Genomic DNA, 25,275 nt, shown 5'->3' on the forward strand with positions numbered 1-25,275 from the left:
TATTTCCGATGAAAGGACGTCCTTTTGACATAAAGCTAACCGGGACCCCGGTGTAAGACCCACCGCACCTGGATCTTCGGCATCAGTTAGAGCGTGGCGGCAAGCTGCTGGCGTGGGCACACTTACTAATGATGTGTGATCAGTACCTCAGGAGCTCAGTGTCCTGTCAGCTGGGATTACGAACCATTAACCCTCAGGAGGTTGGTTCGGTTTCCCCTCTAAGTCCCAAGAAGCAGGTAGTCTGTCTGCCAAGCAGAGCTACCTGAAAATAATAAAGTAAATTAAATTTAAAGAAAAATCTCTGGTGCTCCAGAGAAGTGCACCCGGCTCCTTGGGCACATTTTTCTAAACGGAGTCTGGTAGGAGGGCCATAGAGGGGAGGAGCCAGCACACACATACACGCACTAAAAGTTTTAAAGTGCCAGGCTCCAGTGGACCCGATCTATACCCCATGGTACTAAAGTACAAGATCCCACTAGGACGTAAGAGAAAAGTAACTTCCCCACTGTTGTCTGTGAAATCCACTTGTCTAACTCTGGACCGAATAAGGTTTCCCTTACAAAGGGGATCGCCTCCACTGCCATCTTGGAATCAGAAGCCACTTGCCATTCACCGAGCCACAGAATCCTTCTGGCCGATATGGCCGAAGCCAAGATGCGTGATGCTATTCTGTTAGCATCCTTTGCGGCTTGGCAAATGTATGTAGCCGACTTACGGATATGCTCCGCTAAACGAACTCTCTCTTCCTGGTTGTTATCCTCCGCTACAACCTGAACAATCTGACCAGCCCAAGCAACAATAGCCTTGTTCACCCAAGCACTAATAATTGTAGGCCTTTGTGATGCTCCTGCAGCCCCAAACATATATTTTAGTGCAATATCTAACTTACGATCTGAGGCCTCTTTAAGAGTAGTCACATTTGGTATAGGTAAGATTGTCCTTTTTGACAATCTAGCCAGGGAAGGATCCACAATCGTCGGAAATTCCCACTTAGACATGATACCCTTGGGTAATGGGTAGTTAGCCGTGAATTTTCTGAAGATCCGGTTGCTTCCATTTGATTTTGGAAAAACTGCAATTTGTGGTTTCTGAGACTCAAACAAATCAAAAACCTCAGGTTTCTAAACCTCTTCCTCCTTAAAGTTAAGGACCTTTTTTACCTCAACAATAAGGGACTCTAACCCCTTGACTTCCGCATCCTCCTCCTGAGGACTGACATCAATAATTGCCTCAACTGACTCTTCCTCCTCCTCATCTTCTATGAGACCCTCCTTCTCCTCCGATTCTTCCTGCCGGAGAGGTAGTGGCCTCTTTACTGCCTTCCGGACCTGTTTTTCAGCCTGTGCGGACGGGGTAACTCTAATTAGGAATTCCTCCATGGTTTTGGAAAAACCTGCAGCCCATTCTAAATGTTGCTTGCGGGATTCAGCCATTTCCCTAGAAATATCTGCCAGGGTATGTTTCCATGATGCAGATGGATCACTGCTCCAAGGTTGAGCATCCATTCCTAAACATGCGTCGCACACCCCAGAACTGCCAACATAAGTGTTCTTTTTTTCACACTTTGTACATACATAATAGTTTTTGTGGTCTTGGTTGGTGCTTTTGACATGTTGACACACACACCAAACAGCAGTTCTTTCACCCTATTAGAATAGATGGATAAAAACTGTAGGGCTGTAGGGTGCAATGAACTATTGGTAGTCACAAAGCTGGAATTATCTTTTTTTTTTTTTTTTTAATTTCCAATCAATAAAAAAAAAAGAACCAGCCTGGCGTTTATGATCCTCACACCACCAACTGCTGATATAGCCTGAGGTGACCGGGTTGAGAATCGTAATGCTCCTCCTCCGCAGGGCCTGTCAGCAGAGTCCTTTGGAAGATAATATAAATAATTGAAAAAACAGGATTTTAATACCTACCGGTAAATCCTTTTCTCCTAGTCTGTAGAGGATGCTGGGGTCCACTTCAGTACCATGGGGTATAGACGGTTCCGCAGGAGCCATGGGCACTTTAAGACTTTTCAAGGGTGTGAACTGGCTCCTCCCTCTATGCCCCTCCTCCAGACCTCAGTATAGGAACTGTGCCCAGGGAGATGGACATTTCGAGGAAAGGATTTACTTTTAATTTAACGGTGAGATTCATACCAGGTCACACCTCAACCATGCCGCACAACATGGCATTCAACATAACACATGCCAACAGGCATGAACCATTTGCAGCAACATGCTGAAAATAAGCGAAACACAACACTCGTGTAACAACAACTAACAACTGCAGGTAAAGTACGCACTGGGTCGGGTGCCCAGCATCCTCTACGGACTAGGAGAAAAGGATTTACCGGTAGGTATTTAAATCCTGTTTTCTCATACGTCCTAGAGGATGCTGGGGTCCACTTCAGTACCATGGGGTTATACCAAAGCTCCAGTACGGGCGGGAGAGTGCGGATGACCCTGCAGCACCGACTTCCCAAACTTGAGGTCCTCATCGGCCAAGGTGTCAAACTTGTAAAATTTAGCAAACGTGTTTGACCCTGACCAAGTAGCTGCTCGGCAAAGTTGTAACGCCGAGACCCCCCGGGCAGCCGCCCAGGATGAGCCCACCTTTCTAGTAGAATGGGCATTTACAGACTTCGGTATCGCCAATCCTGCCGTGGAATGAGCGTGCTGAATCGTCCCTCTGATCCAGCACGCAATAGTCTGCTTAGAAGCAGGACACCCAACCTTGTTGGGAGCATACAGGACAAACAGAGCCTCTGTTTTCCTTATCCGAGCTGTTCTTGTGACATAAATTTTCAAAGCTCTAACCACATCAAGAGACTTTGACTCAGTGAAAGTGTCAGTATCCACTGGCACCACAATAGGTTGGTTCATATGGAAAGACAAGGCCCCCAACTCAGACACCCGCCTTGCGGATGCCAAGGCCAAAAACATCACCACTTTCCAAGTGAGAAACTTCAATTCTATCTCCTGTAGAGGTTCAAACCAATCCTATTGAAGGAACTGCAACACCACATTAAGGTCCCATGGTGCCACTGGAGGCACAAAAGGAGGCTGGATGTGCAGCACCCCTTTCACGAATGTCTGAACTTCTGGAAGGGAGGCCAATTGTTTTTGAAAGAAAACTGACAAGGCCGAAATCTGGACCTTGACTGAACACAATCTTAGGCCCGCATCCACACCAGCCTGCAGAAAATGGAGAAAACGTCCCAACTGAAACTCCTCCGTAGAAGCCTTCTTGGATTCACACCAAGACACATATTTTCTCCAAATACGGTGGTAATGTCTAGACGTTACTCCTTTTCTGGCCTGAATAAGAGTGGTGATGACTTCTTTGGGAATACCCTTTCGGGCTAGGATCCGGCGCTCAACAGCCATGCCGTCAAACGCAGCCGCGGTAAGTCTTGATACACACAAGGCCCCTGCTGCAGCAGGTCCTCGCGAGGAGGAAGAGGCCGAGGATCTTCTATAAGCAACTCCTGAAGATCTGGATACCAAGCCCTTCTTGGCCAGTCTGGGGCAATGAGGATTGCTTGAACCCTTGTTCTTATGATTTTGAGAACTTTTGGTATCAGTGGAAGTGGAGGGAAGATATATACCGACCGAAACACCCACTGGGTCACCAGTGCATCCACTGCTATTGCTTGAGGGTCTCTCGACCTGGAACAATATCTCTGAAGCCTCTTGTTGAGACGAGATGCCATCATGTCTACTTGAGGAACCCCCCAAAGACTTGTCACCTCTGTGAAGACTTCTTGGTGGAGGCCCCATTCTCCTGGATGGAGATCGTGTCTGCTGAGGAAGTCTGCTTCCCAGTTGTCCACTCCCGGAATGAAAATTGCTGACAGAGCTCTTGCATGCCTTTCTGCCCAGAGGAGGATCTTTGTCACCTCTGCCATTGCCGCTCTGCTTTTCGTTCCGCCTTGACGGTTTATGTACGCGACTGCTGTTACATTGTCCGACTGGATCTGCACGGGTTGATCTTGAAGAAGATGTACCACTTGTAGAAGGCTGTTGTTAATGGCTCTCAATTCCAGAACATTTATGTGAAGGCAGGTTTCCTGACTTGACCATTTTCCTTGGAAGCTTTCCCCCTGTGTGACTGCTCCCCAGCCTCGGAGACTTGCATCCGTGGTTACTAGGACCCAGTCCTGAATCCCGAACCTGCATCCCTCTAGTAGGTGAGAACTGTGTAGCCACCACAGGAGCGAAATCCTGGCTTTGGAGGACAGGATTATCTTCCGGTGCATGTGTAGGTGGGATGGAATCGATCAAACTGTATGGCCTCGTAGGCCGCCACCATTTTCCCCAACAACCGAATGCATTGATGTATTAACACTCTTGTTGGTTTCAAAATCTGTTTGACCATTCTCTGGATTTCCAGAGCCTTTTCTACTGATAGAAATACTCTCTGTACTTCTGTGTCCAGTATCATCCCCAGAAAGGACAATCTTGTAGTCGGTTCCAATTGTGACTTCAGAAAATTCATGATCCAACCGTGTTGTTGGAGTACTGACAGGGAGAGTGCAATGTTCTGCACCAACCGTTCCCTGGATATCACTTTTATCAGGAGATCGTCCAGGTAAGGAATTATATTGACTCCTTGTTGTCGAAGGAGGACCATCATCTCTGCCATCACCTTGGTGAATACCCTCGGTGCCGTGGAGAGCCCGAACGGCAACGTCTGGAACTGGTAATCGCAATCCTGTACTGCGAATCTCAGATAAGCTTGGTGAGGAGGATAAATAGGAACATGCAAGTAAGCATCTTTTATGTCTACTGACACCATCAATTCCCCTTCCTCCAGACTGGAAATCACTGCCCTCAGAGATTCCATCTTGAACTTGAACATTTTGAGGTAGAGATTCAGATTTTTCAGGTTTAAAATTGGTCTGACCGAGCCGTCCGGCTTTGGAACTACGAAAAGGCTTGAATAAAAACCTTCTCCTTGCTGTGACAAGGGTACCAGGACAATGACTTGATCCTGACATAATTTTTGAATTGCAGCTGTTACTACTTCTCTGTCTGGAAGAGAAGCTGGCAAGGTCGATTTGAAAAATTGGCATGGGGGGACGTCTTGAAACTCCAGTTTGTATCCATGGGACACTATTTGTAAGACCCATGGGTCCAGGCCAGATTGAAACCAGATCTGACTGAAAAGTTTCAGACGTGCTCCCACCCGAGCGGACTCCCGCAAGGGAGCCCCAGCGTCATGCTGCAGATTTGGCAGAAGCAGGGGTTGATTTCTGCTCCTGCGATCCTGGAGACGCTGCAGATTTCTTTCCTTTTCCCCTTCCTCTACCTGCAAAGAAGGGGGAACATTTGCCCTTTTTGTATTTGTTGGGCCGAAAGGACTGCATGTGAGAGTGCTGTGTCTTTTTCGCCGCTGCAGGAGCATAAGGCAAGAATGTCGACTTACCTGCGGTAGCCGCAGAGACTAACGCATCCAGCCCATCTCCAAACAAGGCCTCACCTTTATACGGGAGAGCCTCCATATTTCTTTTGGAATCTGCATTAACATTTCACTGGCGAATCCACAACGCCCTCCGAGCTGATACTGCCATGGTAGCGTCTTTTGAACTCAAGAGTCTATTATCTTTTATGGCTTCTAGCATGTATGCAGCAGCGTCTTTGATATGACCTAACGTTAGGAGTATCTCGTCCCAGCAATGGTAGGCCTGAGCAACGTACCATTGGCCACATAAATAGATTTTAACGTAGTCTACAACTTGCGGTCTGCCGGCTCCTTCAGTGAAGCCGTCCCAGGTGCAGGGAGAATCACCTATTTAGTTAACCTTGACAGGGCACTGTCTAATACGGGGGGTGACTCCCATCTTTTCTGTCCTCTGCCGGGAAAGGATAAGCAACCTGAATCCTTTTGGGAATCTGAAATTTCTTTTCAGGGTTTACCCAAACTCCCTCAAATAGTGTATTAAGCTCATGAGAAGGAGGGAAAGTTACATAAATTTTTCTTTCTTTATAAAAATAAGCCTTCTCCTGAGGTACAGGAGGGGCTTCCGTAACTTCCAAAATTTCCTTTATAGCAACAATCATGTATTGAATGCTTTTTGCCAATTTAGGATCTATCCCCCTGGAATCACTATCGTCGACACAGGAATCAGAGTCCGTGTCGGTATCAGTATGTACTATTTGTGCAAATGGTCTCTTATGTGACCCAGAGGGGTCGCCTGTGGTATGAAAAGGCATAACTATGAAAAATCACATCTTCCACTGATTTTCTCCAGCTCTCTGCATGAGACTCAGACTTATCTAATCTCTTACCGATATGATTCACACTATCACGTAATTCTTTCACCCATTCAGGCTCGTGGTGTGCCGGCAGTGCCACCACATTACAACTCTGTGTCCCTAAAATGGCTCCCTCAGGGGAAGAGCTCCCTGCCTCAGACATGTCATACACGTGCACAACCACACCACAGACACTCCGGGACTTATAGGGGACAGACCCACAGTAAAATCTGTCAGAAGGACACAGATAGGATTTGCCAGCTCACAACCCAGCGCCAGTAATAAATTGTCTGTGAAACACAAAATGCCCACTGACATGCAGCACTTTTATAATGGTAATCACACAATATATAGCACTAAATTTCACTGTGCCCCCAGTTTTGCAACCTGATACTTGGTTCAGCAGTGGAGGAGGACCAGCGTTCTTCTCTGCAGCCTGGAAGGCGAGAAAATGGCGCTGAGCAGTGTGCTGGCTGACTGAGGAGGAAGCCCCGCCCCCGTAATGGCGCGTTTCTCCTCAGCATTTATGAGGTAATTTTTTTATACTGGCGGGGGTAGGACTGTGCCTCAGCATCTTATGCCCCTTTATTTGTCAGTTTTACTAGGTTTCATGCTGCCCAGGGCGCCCCCCGGCGCCCTGCAGTGCTTGTGTATGTGTGGGTAGCATGGCGCGCAGCGTTCCCGCCCGCTGCGCGGTACCTTTTAGCCGTCACGATGTCTGAAGATTTCTTCTTACACTCACCTGTCTTCTGACTTCTGGCTCTGTAAGGGGGGTGACGGCGGCTGTGGGAGTGAGCACATAGCCGCAGCTAGCGTTCAGTTCCCTTCAGGAGCTAATGGTGTCCTGTCAGCCAGAAGCAGAGCCATGAAACTATTCAGGAAGTTGGTTCCTACTTCTGCCCCCTAAGTCCCTCGAAGCAGGGAGACTGTTGCCAGCAATTCTCCCTGGAAATTAAAAAACCTAACATAAGTCTTTTCAGAGAAACTCAGTAAAGCTCCCCTGGAGTGCATCCAGTCTGCCTGGGCTCAAATCTAAACTGAGGTCTGGAGGAGGGGCATAGAGGGAGGAGTCAGTTCACACCCTTGAAAAGTCTTAAAGTGCCCATGACTCCTGCGGAACCGTCTATACCCCATGGTACTGAAGTGGACCCCAGCATCCTCTAGGACGTATGAGAAAAAAGTGGACTCTGAAACAGCACATCTATCCCCCAGCGCCAGTGCAAGTATAATGTAGAGAAAACTATAAACATCTATGACTGCTGCCTAACTCCCTCAGCCTGCTATTTCCTAACAGTGCCAGCAGAGTCTGTAAAATGTCTCCTCCCCCTCACTGAGGGGATTCCCGCTCTGCCTGCACGCCTAATAACAGAAAATAAGATTTTAAACCTACCAGTAAATCTTTTTCTCGTAGTCCGTAGAGGATGCTGGGACTCCGTAAGGACCATGGGGAATAGACGGGCTCCGCAGGAGACATGGGCACTTTAAGAAAGACTTTGGGTGTGCACTGGCTCCTCCCTCTATGCCCCTCCTCCAGACCTCAGTTAGAAAAACTGTGCCCAGAGGAGATGGACAGTACGAGGAAAGGATTTTTGTTAATCCAAGGGCAAGATTCATACCAGCCACACCAATCACACCGTATAACTTGTGATATACTACCCAGTTAACAGTATGAAAAACAACATAGCATCAGTCTAAGACCGATGAAACTATAACATAACCCTTATGTAAGCAATAACTATATACAAGTCTTGCAGAAGTAGTCCGCACTTGGGACGGGCGCCCAGCATCCTCTACGGACAACGAGAAAAAGATTTACCGGTAGGTTTAAAATCTTACTTTCTCTAACATCCTAGAGGATGCTGGGACTCCGTAAGGACCATGGGGATTATACCAAAGCTCCCAAACGGGCGGGAGAGTGCGGATGACTCTGCAGCACCGATTGAGCAAACAGGAGGTCCTCCTCAGCCAGGGTATCAAACTTATAGAACTTTGCAAAGGTGTTTGACCCCGACCAAGTAGCAGCTCGGCACAGCTGTAGTGCCGAGACCCCTCGGGCAGCCGCCCAAGAAGAGCCCACCTTCCTAGTGGAATGGGCCTTAACCGATTTTGGTAACGGCAATCCTGCCGTAGAATGTGCCTGCCGAATCGTGTTACAGATCCAGCGAGCAATAGTCTGCTTTGAAGCAGGGCCGCCAACTTTGTTGGCTGCATACAGGACAAACAGTGCTTCTGTTTTTCTGATCCTAGCCGTTCTGGCCACGTCAATTTTCAAAGCCCTGACCACATCAAGGGACTCGGAATCCTCCAAGTCACGTGTAGCCACAGGCACGACAATAGGTTGGTTCATATGAAAGGATGAGACCACCTTAGGCAGGAATTGAGGACGGGTCCGCAATTCCGCTCTATCCATATGGAAAACCAGATAGGGGCTTTTATATGTGATAAAGCCGCCAATTCCGAAACTCGCCTAGCCGAAGCCAAGGCTAACAACATGACCACCTTCCAGGTGAGATATTTCAACTCCACTGTCTTAAGTGGGTCAAACCAATGTGACTTAAGGAAACTTAACACCACGTTAAGGTCCCAAGGCGCCACCGGAGGTACAAAAGGAGGCTGAATATGCAGTACTCCCTTCACAAAAGTCTGTTCTTCAGGTAATGAGGCCAATTCCTTTTGAAAGAAAATGGATACGGCCGAAATCTGAACTTTTAATGGAGCCTAAGTTTAGGCCCAAATTCACTCCAGTTTGTAGGAAGTGAAGAAAACGGGCCAGGCGGAATTCTTCCATAGGAGCATTCCTGGCCTCACACCAAGAAACATATTTTTGCCATATTCGGTGATAATGTTTAGACGTCACGTCCTTCCTAGCCTTTATTAGCGTAGGAATGACCTCATCCGGAATACCCTTTTCCGCTAGGATCCGGCGTTCAACCGCCATGCTGTTTAACGCAGCCGCGGTAAGTCTTAGAACAGACAGGGACCTTATTGTAACAGGTCCTGCCTTAGAGGAAGAGGCCACGGATCTTCTGTGAGCATTTCTTGCAGATTCGGATACCAGGTTCTTCGTGGCCAATCTGGAACAATGAGAATTGTTCTCACTCCTCTTCTTCTTATTATCCTCAACACCTTGGGTATGAAAGGAAGAGGAGGAAACACATATACCGACTGGAACACCCACGGTGTCACTAGGGCGTCCACAGCTACCGCCTGAGGGTCTCTTGACCTGGCGCAATACCTTTGTAGCTTTTTGTTGAGACGGGATGCCATCATGTCTATTTGGGGTAGTCCCCACCGACTTGCAATCTGCGCAAAGACTTCCTGATGAAGTCACCACTCTCCCGGATGCAGATCGTGTCTGCTGAGGAAGTCTGCTTCCCAGTTGTCCACTCCCGGAATGAACACTGCTGACAGAGCGCTTACATGATTCTCCGCCCAGTGAAGTACTCTGGTGGCTTCCGCCACTGCCACTCTGCTCCTTGTGCCGCCTTGGCGGTTTACATGAGCTACTGCAGTGATGTTGTCTGACTGGATCAGAACTGGTCGATTTCGAAGTAAGATCTCCGCTTGACGTAGGGCTTTGTATATGGCCCTTAGTTCCAGGATGTTGATGTGAAGACAAGTCTCTTGACTTGACCAAAGTCCTTGGAAATTTCTTCCCTGTGTGACCGCTCCCCAACCACGGGGGCTCGCGTCCGTGGTCACCAGGATCCAGTCCTGAATGCCGAACCTGCGGCCCTCTAGAAGGTGAGCACTGTTTTGCCACCACAGGAGAGATACTCTGGCCCTGGGGGACAGGGTGATCCGCTGATGCAATTGCAGATACGACCCGGACCATTTGTCCAATAGGTCCCATTGGAAGGCCCTTGCATGGAATCTGCCGTGTGGAATGGCTTCATATGTTGCCACCATCTTTCCCAGAACTTGAGTGCAATGATGTACTGACACTTGTTTTGGTTTCCACAAGTTCATGACTAGAGTCATGAGTTCCTGCGCTTTTTCCTTCGGAAGAAAAACCCATTTCTGGTCTGTGTCCGGAATCATGCCCAAGAAGGGCAGACGAGTTGTAGGATTCATCTGCGACTTTGGAATATTGAGAATCCAGCCGTGTCGCTGTAACACATTCCGTGAAAGTGATACGCTGCTCAGCAACTTCTCCCGTGATCTCGCTTTTATGAGGAGATCGTCTAAGTACTGGATAATTGTGACACCCTGCTTGCGCAGGAGCACCATCATTTCCGCCATTACCTTGGTGAAAATTCTCGGGGCCGTGGAAAGCCCAAACGGCAACATCTGAAATTGGTAATGACAATCCTGTACCGCAAATCTCGGGTACGCATGATGAGGAGGATATATGGGGACATGCAGGTATGCATCCTTTATGTCCAGAGATACCAAAAAAAATCTCCCCCTTCTAGGCTGGCGATGACCGCCCTGAGTGATTCCATCTTGAACTTGAACCGTTTAAAGTAAAGGTCCAGGGATTTTAAAATAAGAATTTACTCACCGGTAATTCTATTTCTCGTAGTCCGTAGTGGATGCTGGGAACTCCGTAAGGACCATGGGGAATAGACGGGCTCCGCAGGAGACTGGGCACTCTAAAAGAAGATTAGGTACTATCTGGTGTGCACTGGCTCCTCCCTCTATGCCCCTCCTCCAGACCTCAGTTAAGGAAACTGTGCCCGGAAGAGCTGACACAACAAGGAAAGTATTTGGAATCCAGGGTAAGACTCATACCAGCCACACCAATCACACTGTACAACTTGTGATAACCATACCCAGTTAACAGTATGAACAACAACTGAGCCTCAGTAACAGATGGCTCATAACAATAACCCTTTAGTTAAGCAATAACTATATACATGTATTGCAGAGAGTCCGCACTTGGGACAGGCGCCCAGCATCCACTACGGACTACGAGAAATAGAATTACCGGTGAGTAAATTCTTATTTTCTCTGACGTCCTAGTGGATGCTGGGAACTCCGTAAGGACCATGGGGATTATACCAAAGCTCCCAAACGGGCGGGAGAGTGCGGATGACTCTGCAGCACCGAATGAGCAAAGGCAAGGTCCTCCTCAGCCAGGGTATCAAACTTGTAGAACTTAGCAAATGTGTTTGAACCCGACCAAGTAGCAGCTCGGCAAAGCTGTAAAGCCGAGACCCCTCGGGCAGCCGCCCAAGAAGAGCCCACCTATCTTGTGGAATGGGCTTTTACCGATTTAGGATGCGGTAACCCTGCCGCAGAATGAGCTTGCTGAATCGGGTTACAGATCCAGCGCGCAATAGTTTGCTTTGAAGCCGGAGCACCCAGTTTGTTGGGTGCATGCAGGATAAACAGCGAGTCAGTTTTCCTGACTCCAGCCGTCCTGGCTACATAGATTTTCAAAACCCTGACTACGTCCAGCAACTTGGAAGCCTCCAAGTCCTGAGTAGCCGCAGGCACCACAATAGGTTGGTTCAAATGAAACGCTGATACCACCTTTGGGAGAAATTGGGGACGAGTCCTCAATTCGGCCCTGTCCATATGGAAGATCAGATACGGGCTTTTACATGACAAAGCCGCCAATTCTGACACACGCCTAGCTGACGCCAAGGCCAACAGCATGACCACCTTCCACGTGAGATACTTTAGCTCCACGGTCTTAAGTGGCTCAAACCAGTGTGATTTCAGGAAATCCAACACAACGTTAAGATCCCAAGGTGCCACTGGAGGCACAAAAGGGGGCTGAATATGCAGCACTCCCTTAACAAACGTCTGAACTTCAGGCAGTGAAGCCAGTTCTTTTTGAAAGAAAATAGATAGGGACGAAATCTGGACCTTTATGGATCCTAATTTTAGGCCCATAGTCACTCCTGACTGTAGGAAGTGCAGGAATCGACCCAGCTGGAATTCCTCTGTAGGGGCCTTCCTGGCCTCACACCAAGCAACATATTTTCGCCATATACTGTGATAATGTTTTGCTGTCACGTCTTTCCTAGCCTTTATCAGCGTAGAAATAACTTCATCCGGAATGCCCTTTTCCGCTAGGATCCGGCGTTCAACCACCATGCCGTCAAACGCAGCCGCGGTAAGTCTTGGAACAGACAGGGCCCCTGCTGTAACAGGTCCTGTCTGAGAGGCAGAGGCCATGGGTCCTCTGAGATCATTTCTTGTAGTTCTGGGTACCAAGTTCTTCTTGGCCAATCCGGAACGATGAGTATAGTTCTTACTCCTCTCTTTCTTACTATCCTCAGTACCTTGGGTATGAGAGGAAGAGGAGGGAACACATAAACCGACTGGTACACCCACGGTGTCACTAGTGCGTCCACAGCTATCGCCTGAGGGTCCCGTGACCTGGCGCAATATTTTTTTTAGCTTTTTGTTGAGGCGGGACGCCATCATGTCCACCTGTGGCAGTTCCCAACGGTTTACAACCTGTGTGAAGACTTCTTGATGAAGTCCCCACTCTCCCGGGTGGAGGTCGTGCCTGCTGAGGAAGTCTGCTTCCCAGTTGTCCACTCCCGGAATGAACACTGCTGACAGTGCTAGCACGTGATTCTCCGCCCATCGAAGAATCCTTGTGGCTTCTGCCATTGCCATCCTGCTTCTTGTGCCGCCCTGGCGGTTTACATGGGCGACCACCGTGATGTTGTCTGACTGAATCAGTACAGATTGGTTTTGAAGCAGGGGCTCTGCTTGACTCAGGGCGTTGTAGATGGCCCTTAGTTCCAATATATTTATGTGTAGAGAAGTCTCCAGACTTGACCACTGTCCTTGGAAGTTTCTTCCCTGAGTGACTGCCCCCCATCCTCGGAGGCTTGCATCCGTGGTCACCAGGATCCAGTCCTGTATGCCGAACCTGCGTCTCTCGAGAAGATGAGCCCTCTGCAGCCACCACAGCAGAGACACCCTGGCCCTTGGGGACAGGGTGATCAACCGATGCATCTGAAGATACGATCCGGACCATTTGTCCAACAGATCCCACTGAAAGATCCTTGCATGGAACCTGCCGAAGGGAATTGCTTCGTAAGAAGCCACCATCTTTCCCAGGACTCGCGTGCAGTGATGCACCGACACCTGTTTTGGTTTCAGGAGGTCCCAGACCAGAGATGACAATTCCTGGGCCTTCTCCTCTGGGAGAAACACCTTCTTCTGTTCTGTGTCCAGAATCATTCCCAGGAAAAGCAGATGCGTCGTAGGGATCAGCTGCGACTTTGGGATATTCAGAATCCAGCCGTGCTGTTGCAACACTTCCTGAGAGAGTGCTACGCTGACCAACAACTGCTCTTTGGACCTCGCCTTTATGAGGAGATCGTCCAAGTACGGGATAATTATAACTCCCTTTCTGCGAAGGAGTATCATAATTTCGGCCATTACCTTGGTAAATATTCTCGGAGCCGTGGAGAGACCAAACGGCAACGTCTGGAATTGGTAATGACAGTTCTGTACCACAAACCTGAGGTACTCCTGGTGAGGTGGGAAAATGGGGACATGCAAGTAAGCATCCTTGATGTCCAGCGACACCATAAAATCCCCCTCTTCCAGGCTTGCAATAACCGCCCTGAGCGATTCCATTTTGAACTTGAACTTCTTTATATAAGTGTTCAAGGATTTTAAATTCAGGATGGGTCTCACCGAACCGTCCGGTTTCGGTACCACAAACATTGTGGAATAGTAACCCCTGCCCTGTTGAAGGAGGGGGACCTTGATTATCACCTGCTGGAGGTACAGCTTGTGAATTGCCGCCAGTACTACCTCCCTTTCCCTGGGAGCAGCTGGCAAGGCTGATTGGAGGTAACGGCGAGGGGGAGTCGCCTCGAACTCCAGCTTGTATCCCTGAGACACAATTTGTACAGCCCATAGATCCACTTGTGAGCGAACCCACTGGTTGCTGAAGTTTCGGAGACGCGCCCCCACCGCACCTGGCTCCGCCTGTGGAGCCCCAACGTCATGCGGTGGACTTAGTGGAAGCAGGGGAGGATTTTTGTTCCTGGGAACTGGCTGCCTGGTGCAGCTTCTTTCCTCTACCCTTGCCTCTGCCCAGAAAGGATGCTCCTCTGACCCGCTTGCCTTTCTGAGGCCGAAAGGACTGCATTTGATAATACGGTGCTTTCTTAGGCTGTGAGGGAACCTGAGGCAAAAAAGTCGACTTCCCAGCAGTTGCTGTGGATACGAGGTCCGAGAGACCGTCCCCAAATAGTTTTTCACCCTTATAAGGCAAAACCTCCATGTGTTTTTTAGAATCAGCATCACCTGTCCACGGCCAAGTCCATAATACTCTCCTGGCAGAAATGGACATTGCATTAATTCTAGATGCCAGCAGGCAAATGTCCCTATGTGCATCCCGCATATATAAGACGACGTCTTTTATATGTTCGATGGTTAGCCCTGTCGAGGGAATCAATGTTGTCTGACAGGGTATCAGTCCATGCTGCTGCAGCACTACACATCCAGGCTGAAGCAATAGCAGGTCTCAGTAGAGTACCAGAGTGTGTATACACAGACTTCAGGATAGCTTCCTGCTTTCTATCCGCAGGATCCTTTAGGGCGGCCGTATCTTGAGACGGCAGTGCCACCCTTTTAGATAAGCGTGTTAGAGCCTTGTCCACCCTATGGGATGTTTCCCAACGTAACCTATCCGTTGGCGGGAAAGGGTACGCCATCAGTAACCTCTTAGAAATCACTAGTTTCTTATCATGGGAACTCCACGCTTCTTCACACAAATCATTTAATTCATCAGATGGGGGAAAAGTCACTGGCTGCTTTTTCTCCCCAAACATAATACCCCTTTTGGTGGTAACCGGGTTAATATCAGAAATGTGCAATACATCTTTCATTGCAGTAATCATGCATCGGATGGCTTTTGTAGACTGTACATTTGTCTCATCCTCATCTACACTGGAGTCAGACTCCGTGTCGACATCTGTGTCTACCATCAGAGCTAGCGGGCGTTTATGAGCCCCTGACGGCTTCTGAGTCGCCTGGGCAGGCGCGGGCTGAGACCCCGGCTGTCCCAAGGCTGCTGCGTCATCAAACCTTTTATGTAAGGAGTTGACACTGTCGGTTAAGACCTTCCACATATCCATCCAATCAGGTGTCGGCCCCGCCGGGGGCGACACCACATGTATCTGCCCCTGCTCCGCCTCCACGTAACCCTCATCAAACATGTTGACACAGCTGTACCGACACACCGCACACACACAGGGAATGCTCAGACTGAGGACAGGACCCCACAAAGTCCTTTGGGGAGACAGAGAGAGAGTATGCCAGCACACACCACAGCGCTAAATAACACAGGGATTTACACTGCTAATAAGTGATTTTCCCAATAGCTGCTTGTTTGTATCGATTTGCGCCTAAATTTATGTGCCCCCCTCTCTTTTTAACCCGTCTTGTACCTGGATACTGCAGGGGAGAGCCTGGGGAGCGTGCTTCCAGCGGAGCTGTGAAGGAAAATGGCGCTGGTGTGCTGAGGAAGAAGGCCCCGCACCCTCAGCGGCGGGCTTCTGTCCCGCGTTTTGTGTGACTTAATGGCGGGGGTTTGCACACATATACAGTGCTAGACTGTATTATGTGTGTAATTTGTGCCAAAAGGTATTATAATTGCTGCCCAGGGCGCCCCCCCCCCCCCCAGCGCCCTGCACCCTACAGTGACCGGAGTGTGCGGTGTGCTGTGGGAGCAATGGCGCACAGCTGCAGTGCTGTGCGCTACCTTAATGAAGACAGGAGTCTTCAGCCGCCGATTTCAACTGTTCTTCTGTCTTCTGGCTCTGCAAGGGGGACGGCGGCGCGGCTCCGGGAACGGACGATCGAGGTCAGGCCCTGTGTTCGAACCCTCTGGAGCTAATGGTGTCCAGTAGCCTAAAAAGCACAAGCTAGCTGCAAGCAGGTAGGTTTGCTTCTCTCCCCTCAGTCCCACGTAGCAGTGAGTCTGTTGCCAGCAGATCTCACTGAAAATAAAAAACCTAACAAATACTTTCTTTCTAGCAAGCTCAGGAGAGCCCACTAGGAGCACCCAGCTCTGGCCGGGCACAGATTCTAACTGAGGTCTGGAGGAGGGGCATAGAGGGAGGAGCCAGTGCACACCAGATAGTACCTAATCTTTCTTTTAAGAGTGCCCAGTCTCCTGCGGAGCCCGTCTATTCCCCATGGTCCTTACGGAGTTCCCAGCATCCACTAGGACGTCAGAGAAATTTAAAATGGGTCTGACCGAACCGTCCGGTTTCGGAACCACAAACAGAGTTGAGTAGTACCCCTGCCCTCTTTGAAGCAGGGGAACCTCTACCACCACTTGTTGCAGACACAATTTGTGAATCGCATGTAACACTATCTCCCTTTCCAGGGGTTGTTTCGGTAGGGCCGATTTGAAACCGGCGAGGAGGCACTTCTTCGAATTCCAGCCTGTAACCCTGGGAAACAAATTTCTATTGCCCATGGATCCACCTGTGAGTGGACCCAGACATGGCTGAACAGTCGAAGACGTGCCCCCACAGGAGCTGACTCCCTCAGGGGGGCCCCAGCGTCATGCGGTGGATTTAGCAGAGGCCGGGGAGGACTTCTGTTCCCGGTAACTAGCTGTGTTGTGCAGCTTTTTCCCTCTGCCCTTACCTCTGGCAAGAAAGGACGATCCACGTACTCTCTTGCTTTTATTGGAACGAAAGGACTGCATTTGATAATGAGGCGCTTTCTTAGATTGTGAGGGAATATATGGCAAAATGTTTTATTTAACTGCCGTAGCCGTGGAGACGAGATCCGAGAGGCCCTCTCCGAACAATTCCTCATCCTTGTAAGGCAACAACTCCATATGCCTCTTTTAGTCGGCATCACCTGTCCATTGCATGTTCTACAGGACACGTCTAGCAGAAATCGACATATAAGTTGACTCTAGAACCCAGTAGACTAACGTCTCTTTGGGCATGTCTTTTATATAAATATATATATATATATATATATATATATATACACAAATATATACATACATACACATATACACTGCTCAAAAAAAATAAAGGGAACACTAAAATAAAACATCCTAGATCTGAATGAATGAAGTATTCTTATTAAATACTTTGTTCTTTACATAGTTGAATGTGCTGACAACAAAATCACACAAAAATTATCAATGGAAATCAAATGTATTAACCCATGGAGGTGTGGATTTGGAGTCACCCTCAAAATTAAGGTGGAAAAACACACTACAGGATGATCCAACTTTGATGTAATGTCCTTAAAACAAGTCAAAATGAGGCTCAGTAGTGTGTGTGGCCTCCACATGCCTGTATGACCTCACTACAACCCACACAAGTGGCTCAGGTAGTGCAGCTCATCCAGGATGGCACATCAATGCGAGCTGTGGCAAGAAGGTTTGCTGTGTCTGTCAGCGTAGTGTCCAGAGCATGGAGGCGCTACCAGGAGACAAGCCAGCACATCAGGAGACGTGGATGCGGCCGTAGGAGGGCAACAACCCAGCAGCAGGACCGTTACCTCCGCCTTTGTGCAAGGAGGAACAGGAGGAGCACTGCCAGAGCCCTGCAAAATGACCTCCAGCAAGCCACAAATGTGCATGTGTCTACTCAAACGATCAGAAACAGACTCCATGAGGGTGGTATGAGGACCAGACGTCCACAGGTGGGGGTTGTGCTTACGGCCCAACACCGTGCAGGATGTTTGTCATTTGCCAGAGAACACCAAGATTGACAAATTCACCACTGGCGCCCTGTGCTCTTCACAGATGAAAGCAGGTTCTCACTGAGCACATGTGACAGACGTGACAGAGTCTGGAGACGCCAAGGAGAACGTTCTGCTGCCTGCAATATCCTCCAGCATGACCGGTTTGGCAGTGGGTCAGTAATGGTGTGGGGTGGCATTTCTTTGGGGGGCTGCACAGCCCTCCATGTGCTCGCCAGAGGTAGCCTGACTGCCATTAGGTACCCAGATGAGATCCTCAGACCCCTTGTGAGACCATATGCTGGTGTGGTTGGCCCTGGGTTCCTCCTAATGCAAGACAATGCTAGACCTCATGTGGCTGGAGTGTGTCAGCAGTTCCTGCAAGACGAAGGCATTGATGCTATGGACTGGCCCGCCCGTTCCCCAGACCTGAATCCAACTGAGCACATCTGGGACATCATGTCTCGCTCCATCCACCAATGCTACGTTGCACCACAGACTGTCCAGGAGTTGGCGGATGCTTTAGTCCAGGTCTGGGAGGAGATCCCTCAGGAGACCATCCGCCACCTCATCAGGAGCATGCCCAGGCATTGTAGGGAGGTCATTCAGGCACGTGGAGGCCACACACACTACTGAGCCTCATTTTGACTTGTTTTAAGGACATTACATCAAAGTTGGATCATCCTGTAGTGTGTTTTTCCACTTTAATTTTGAGGGTGACTCCAAATCCACACCTCCATGGGTTAATAAATTTGATTTCCATTGATAATTTTTGTGTGATTTTGTTGTCAGCACATTCAACTATGTAAAGAACAAAGTATTTTATAAGAATATTTCATTCATTCAGATCTAGGATGTGTTATTTTAGTGTTCCCTTTATTTTTTTGAGCAGTGTATATATATATATATATATATACACATACACACATACATACATATATATATATATATATATATATATATATATACACATACTTACTAGGGACAATAACATGGTATCCTTATCTAGGGTTTCAATCTCCGCTGATAAGGTATCAGTCTACGCTGCTACAGCGCTATAAACCCATGCCGACACAATCGCCGGTCTGAGTAGTGTACCAGAATGTGTGTAAATGGACTTCAAAGTACTTTTACTGCATGCTATCTGCAGGATCCCTGAGGATAGCTGTAAAGTCAGCGCTACCTTTTTGGGTAAACGTGTCAATGCCTTGTACACCCTAGTGGAAGATTCCCATCGTATCCTGGCCCCATTTAGGGAAAGGATACTCCCTGAGAATTCTTTTTGGGAAGCTGCAGCTTCTTGTCTGGAGATTCCCGCTCTTTTTCTTCATGAGAGGAGGGAAATTTACCTCAGCTTTCTTCCCCTTAAACATGTGTACCCTCGTGTCAGGAACAGATGAGTCATCAGTGATATGCAAAACATCTTTTATTACAATAATCATATATTGAATACTTTACTGCCAGTTTTGGCTGTACTTTGCATTATCGTAGTCGACACTGGAGTCAGACTCTGTGTCGATATCAGTGTCTATTATTTTGGATAGTGAGCGTTGTGAGACTCTGAAGGTCTCTGTGACACAGGGACAGACATGGGTAGATTCCCTGTCTGTTCTCTAATCTTTTGTGTAATAAATTCATCTTAGCACTTAATTACACATATCCAATCAGGCGTCGGCGTTGTCGACGGAGACACCACACACACATACACATTTGCTCCATCTCCTCCCTAGGAGAGCCTTTTACCTCAGACATGTCGACACACACGTACCGACACACCACACACTCAGGGAATGCTCTTCTGAAGACAATTCCCCCACAAGGCCCTTTGGAGAGACAGAGAGAGAGAGTATGCCAGCACACACCCCAGCGCAATATGACCCAGGAAAAACACAGCAATTTAATGTTTACCCCGTAGCGCTGTTATTATTATCTGCGCCGAATTATGTGCCCCCCCCCCTCTTCTTTAAAACCCTCTCTTCTACCGTGGTATAAGCAGGGGAGAGTCCGGGGAGCTTCCTCTCAGCGGTGCTGTGGAGAAAAACATGGCGCTGGTGAGTGCTGAGGGAGAAGCCCCGCCCCCTCGGCGGCAGGCTTCAGTCCCGCTAAAAGTGTAAAATTGGCGGGGGCTCATGCATATATACAGTGTCCAGCTGCATATATGCTCTCTTTTGCCAAATAAGAGGTTTATATTGCTGCCCAGGGCACCCCCCCCCTGCACCCTTACAGTGACTGCCGTTTGTGAGGTGTATGGGAGCAATGGCGCACAGCTGCAGTGCTGTGCGTTACCTCAGTGAAGATCAATGAAGTCTTCTGCCGCCTTTTGTTGCTTTTTTTTTTCTCATACTCACCCGGCTTCTTTCTTCTGGCTCTGTGAGGAGGACGGCGGCGCGGCTCTGGGACGAACGTCCAGGGCGAACCTGTGTTCTGACTCCCTCTGGAGCTAATGGTGTCCAGTAGCCTAAGAAGCAGAGCCTATCATTTAAGTAGGTCTGCTTCTCTCCCCTCAGTCCCTCGATGCAGGGAGTCTGTTGCCAGCAGTGCTCCCTGAAAATAAAAAACCTAACAAATATACTTTCTTAGCAGGAAACTCAGGAAAGCTCCCTGCAGTGCACCCATCTCCTCTGGGCACAGTCTCAAACTGAGGTCTGGAGGAGGGGCATAGAGGGAGGAGCCAGTGCACACCCAAAGTCTTTCTTAAAGTGCCCATGTCTCCTGCGGAGCCCGTCTATTCCCCATGGTCCTTACGGAGTCCCAGCATCCTCTAGGACGTTAGAGAAAACAAGGTGGCCGAAACTCAATTTTTACAATCACCCCGTCCAGGCTAGTGCTTAACATAAGGCTGCCACCCCCTTATAGTCGCGCTGCTCTCACTGCTGTCACAAACAGCCCTATGGAGTCCATTCCGCAAGCCATTGCGTCCCTATAATAGGACCCGCTGCCCCACGCTGCTCCGGATCTCTGTCTACGGCTAGCGCCGCCATCACCGCTGGACTCTGCCACTCAGCGCCTCAGCGGGGCTCCTTTGTTCCGCTCTGCCAGCGCGCTCTCTGCCTGTATTAAGAATTGTCTAAATCTTGCAGCCGCAGTCTGTCTGCACAGCGCTTTTCCCAACTAGATAACTTCTTTGTTTTACGCTTAGTCACTCACTGTTTCTGGAATCCATTGGGTGAGCCTCAGATCCCTTCATACGGGATCGTTATCTCACAAGTCCCAGCCTGCATCCTCCTTTCAGATAGGTGGGATTGGGCTAAAAAAAAAATCTTCTACTGCAATTAATTTTAAACAAAAGGATAGTCTATGGAGCAAAAGCTCCTCTTCTGAGCTTCTTCCTGCTAACACAATTTTTCAAACTGAGGGATTATTTATGGTGTGAAGGGGGAGGAGCCAGCTGTACTTAAATTTGTTATTTAGATTGTGCTACCTCCGGCCTGCATACTTCACACCCCAGCTGTTTGAAGAGTTCCAGTGTCCCCTAGTGGATGAAAGAGAAAATAGCAGTTTTGCTTATTTCTCCTCACATGGTAAAAACAAATTGAGAAGAAGCACTTTTTTTTATTGAATTGACAAGATTGTAAACGAAAAGCAAGTGTGTATTTTGTTTTAGAATTACAACAATTACTCTCCTGTAATTTAAAGTGTAGGTACAAGCCTCTTTATTTTAGACTCCCGAGAGTACTTTTGCAACAATACTATACAAGAACATATAAATGCTGTAAGTATTGTTGCCAGGGGAACTCTGGAATGCCATCCTTCCCACTGAACAAATTGCTTAATTAGACAGACACCATAGCAATGATTTATGACTATTTGCAGCGCCGTAACTTGGCGGCAGTGCACTCTGTGCATGTCCCGCTCCCTAAACTTGTGACACCCTGACATAATGCCTAGGTGGCAGGGCTGGCGGCTCCATAGGTTGCAGGGTGCCTCCCTGAGTGCTCTTGGATGCTCTGGCCAGCTTTGCAATAGAATTCCAGGTACCTTGCAAGCCACATGCAGATGCCATGGGGAATTAACAAATCTACCCACAGGGCCCTGGCCGATGGCACCGCTCGCATACTCCTAGTTATGGCCCTGCCTATTTATATGAATGAGTCTAGAATGGTGGACTCTATGAGGAATATTTACTAAAGTGCGGGTTACAGGAATGGAGATGTTGCCCATAGCAACCAACCAGATTCTTATTATCATTTATCTAGCACTTCTAAACCAGGCATTTCCAACCTCAGTTCTCAGGGCACACTAACAGTTCAGGTCTTAGTGATATCCATGCTTGAGCACAGGTGACTAAATTATCACCAGTTATTTTGATTTAACCATCTGTGCTGAAGCCTGGATATCTAAAAAATCCGCACAGTTAGTGCGCCTTGAGGACCGAGGTTGGGAATACCTGTTCTATAGAATCTGCTATGGGCAACATCTCCACTTTTGTAAACCTGCAGTTTAGTAAAGATGCCCCTACCACTTCAGCATTCTCCATGAAAGTTCTGAATATCTGGACTTCCCACATTTTGTAATCGTGATGGAATAACTAAAATAATTGAGGGATGTCAAAAAATGGAGAATATTTTCAACTAAGGCAGTATATGAATAATGTAATACAGGAATACATATTATTAATGACATGAGCAATAGCACTACAGAAAACAGATTTACAAAGCATCAAAACAACAATTTTTCAACTTATGTAGAATAAAGAATTACCCTTGCAATTTTCTTTAATTCATTTGTGGCCTCAAAATTGTTTGGATCCAGTTCAAGGACTTTTTCGTAATCTAAGCAGGGAGTAAAATCATAACATAAAGTGAAAAATGTGGGATTATTCATAATGCATTTGAAGCTGAAATTGGGAGGTTATTTTAGAATAGGAAACACAACTAAACAAGTACATTTATTACTACTTCTGTGTATGTCTCAAGCATATTTAAACCAAGAAAACTGTACCATACAAAATAAATAAATAAAATACAACAATAATAATAATAATAATAATAATAATAATAATAATAATAGCACATGGGCGCCCACACATGTGCGGCAGTCCCACCACCGCCGGATCCAACCGGATTTTAATGTGAACACATACATTGACATGTATGTGTTCATGCTCAACTGAAATCCCTTGTGTCACTGGCCGGATCCTATTCTGCGGCATCCTAGAGAACAGGATCTGTGTGCACACAAAATCCCCCTCCAGGCCAAGCGGGTCCTGTTCAGTGGGACCTGCTTGGCCGCTATGTGTGGCCCCAGCCTTAGACAGATGACAAGTACTATTATTTAAATATTTTTTAGAAGGACTCATGTGAAATCACATTATAAATATACAGTTAGGTCCATATCTGTTTGGACACCAACACAATTTTCTTAATTTTGGTTGTGTAAACCACTACAATTGATTTGAAATGAAACAATGGAGATGCAATTGAAGTGCACTGAAGCTTTAATTCAAGGTGTTGAACAAAAATATTGTGTAAAACGTTTAAAAATTGCAACAATTTTTATACACATTCCCCCCAGTCAGGGGCTCGAATGTAATTGGACACATTAACACAATCATAATATAATGTTTACTTTTAATACTTTGTGGAAAATTCTTTGCAGGCAACAATGACCTAAAGTCTGGAACCCATGCACATCACCAAATGCTGTCTTTCTTCCTTTGTTATGCTTTGCCAGGCCTTTACTGCAGGTGTCTTCAGTTGTGCATGCTAGATTGGGTTGAGATCAGGTGACTGACTCGGCCATTGCAGAATATTCCACTTCTTTGCCATGAAAAAACTCCTGGGTTGTTGTCACAGTATGTTTTGGCTCATTGTCCATTTGTACTGTGAAGCACCGTCTAATCAACTTTGCAGAATTTGACTGACTCTAAGTAGAGGGTATAGCTCTAAACACTTCAGAATTCATCCGACTGATTCTGTCAAATCATCAATAAATTCTAGTGACCCAGTGTCACTGAAAGCAATGCAGGAACATTGCATCACTCTACCTACACTGTGTTTTACAGAAGATGTGTTGTGCTGCTGATCATGAGCCATTCCAAACCTTCTCCATATTTTTTTCTTCCCATTATTCTGGTACTGGTTGATCTTCATTTCATCTGTCCAAAGAATGCTGTTCCAGAATGGTTTGGCCTTTTTAGATTTTTTTTTTTTTTGGCAAAGTCTAATCTGGCCTTACCATTTTGAGGCATGTGAATGGTTTGCACCTTGTGTATTTGCTTTTGTGAAGTCTTCTCTTTATGGTAGACTTGGATAATAATATCTCTACCACTTGGGGCCTGTCTCAATAATCAGAGACGGAATTGTATTTTCTCCAACACAGCTGGAAGTACTGTATTGCCGTATTTCTGCCCTGGCTGCGCAGATGACCAAGGGAGACTGTTACTTTCCATATTGGCCCCCTCTGTTCCACTGCTGTGGTCTCTATGTTCCTGGCTCCCAGTGGCTCTACATTCCTCCTATTCTTGACGTACCCTTCTACGCGCCATCTATGGGTTGGTGTTCCCGTGCCCGACTGCTTGGTGTGTCTGGCTGCTGTGGGATGCCATATCCTTCTATGCACCATCTTGTGGTTGGTGTTCCCGTGCCCGACACTGGTGACAAGACCGTAGCCAGAATCCAGACAAAGCTTACAATGCAGATGCCGGAATCCCAAATGTAAGTATGCCGGGGATGGATAGGGTTATGCTGCGGCAAGTGCAGGGTTAAAGTTTAGGCACTACAGGGTGGGCTAGGGTTAGGCTGTGGGGGTGGGTTAGGCTGCAGGTAGAGGGGGTTAGACTGCTCCTACGAGGTGTCAGAACCCTGAGCATCAGGATGCCGGAGTCAGTCTTCTGACCACTCACATCTTAAGCGCCGGGATCCTGTACCCAACCCACTAAAAGGGTTGCACATGCACAGTCGTCCCCTGCAGTACCATTATTGCTGGATGTCTCTGTTTACTTGGCTTTTCAGACTTTTAGTTATTTGGATCCTCTCTGCAGTGAAGTTTAATTGTGAACTAACATACATGTATATCCACAGGATCACCAGCTCCTTTCACGGCACCCTGCACATGCCATTGTAGTGGGCAGTCCCATTTATCCAGTTGTCTCCTGCAGCTTGATGATTTCCCTACTTACATTACATTCACTATCAACCTGGCACATGCCTATTAATTTCTGGAGACTGTATTCTGGTTCCATTGATGTTTGGCTTCTAATTACGATGTATGTTATCGGGCAGTCAGATTGCGATTCTGTTGCAGACAGGCAGTCAGGACCAAACACCTTGTTGCTTGATCCCACAGACCTCCCAGCCCCTAGTACTTCTATTGTATCTGAAGTTACATTTTGACTAGTGTAGTGGTCAGTCGATGACTATGCATGTAGAGTGACTAATAA

The 25,275-nt window shown here is 47.7% G+C and overlaps 1 protein-coding gene across 1 annotated transcript in view; it reads right to left on the minus strand.

Moving 5' to 3' along the window:
- RPAP3 (RNA polymerase II associated protein 3) overlaps nucleotides 1-25,275 on the minus strand; it is a 255,507-nt gene that overhangs the window by 121,820 nt on the left and 108,412 nt on the right. The window contains exon 7 of the mRNA XM_063927361.1: nucleotides 22,596-22,666. Within this exon, the coding sequence (XP_063783431.1) occupies nucleotides 22,596-22,666 (71 nt within the window). The remainder of the gene's footprint in view (nucleotides 1-22,595; nucleotides 22,667-25,275) is intronic.

The sequence above is a fragment of the Pseudophryne corroboree genome, chromosome 6 (genome assembly GCF_028390025.1).
Source record: "Pseudophryne corroboree isolate aPseCor3 chromosome 6, aPseCor3.hap2, whole genome shotgun sequence".
NCBI classification, from domain to species: Eukaryota; Metazoa; Chordata; class Amphibia; order Anura; family Myobatrachidae; genus Pseudophryne; species Pseudophryne corroboree.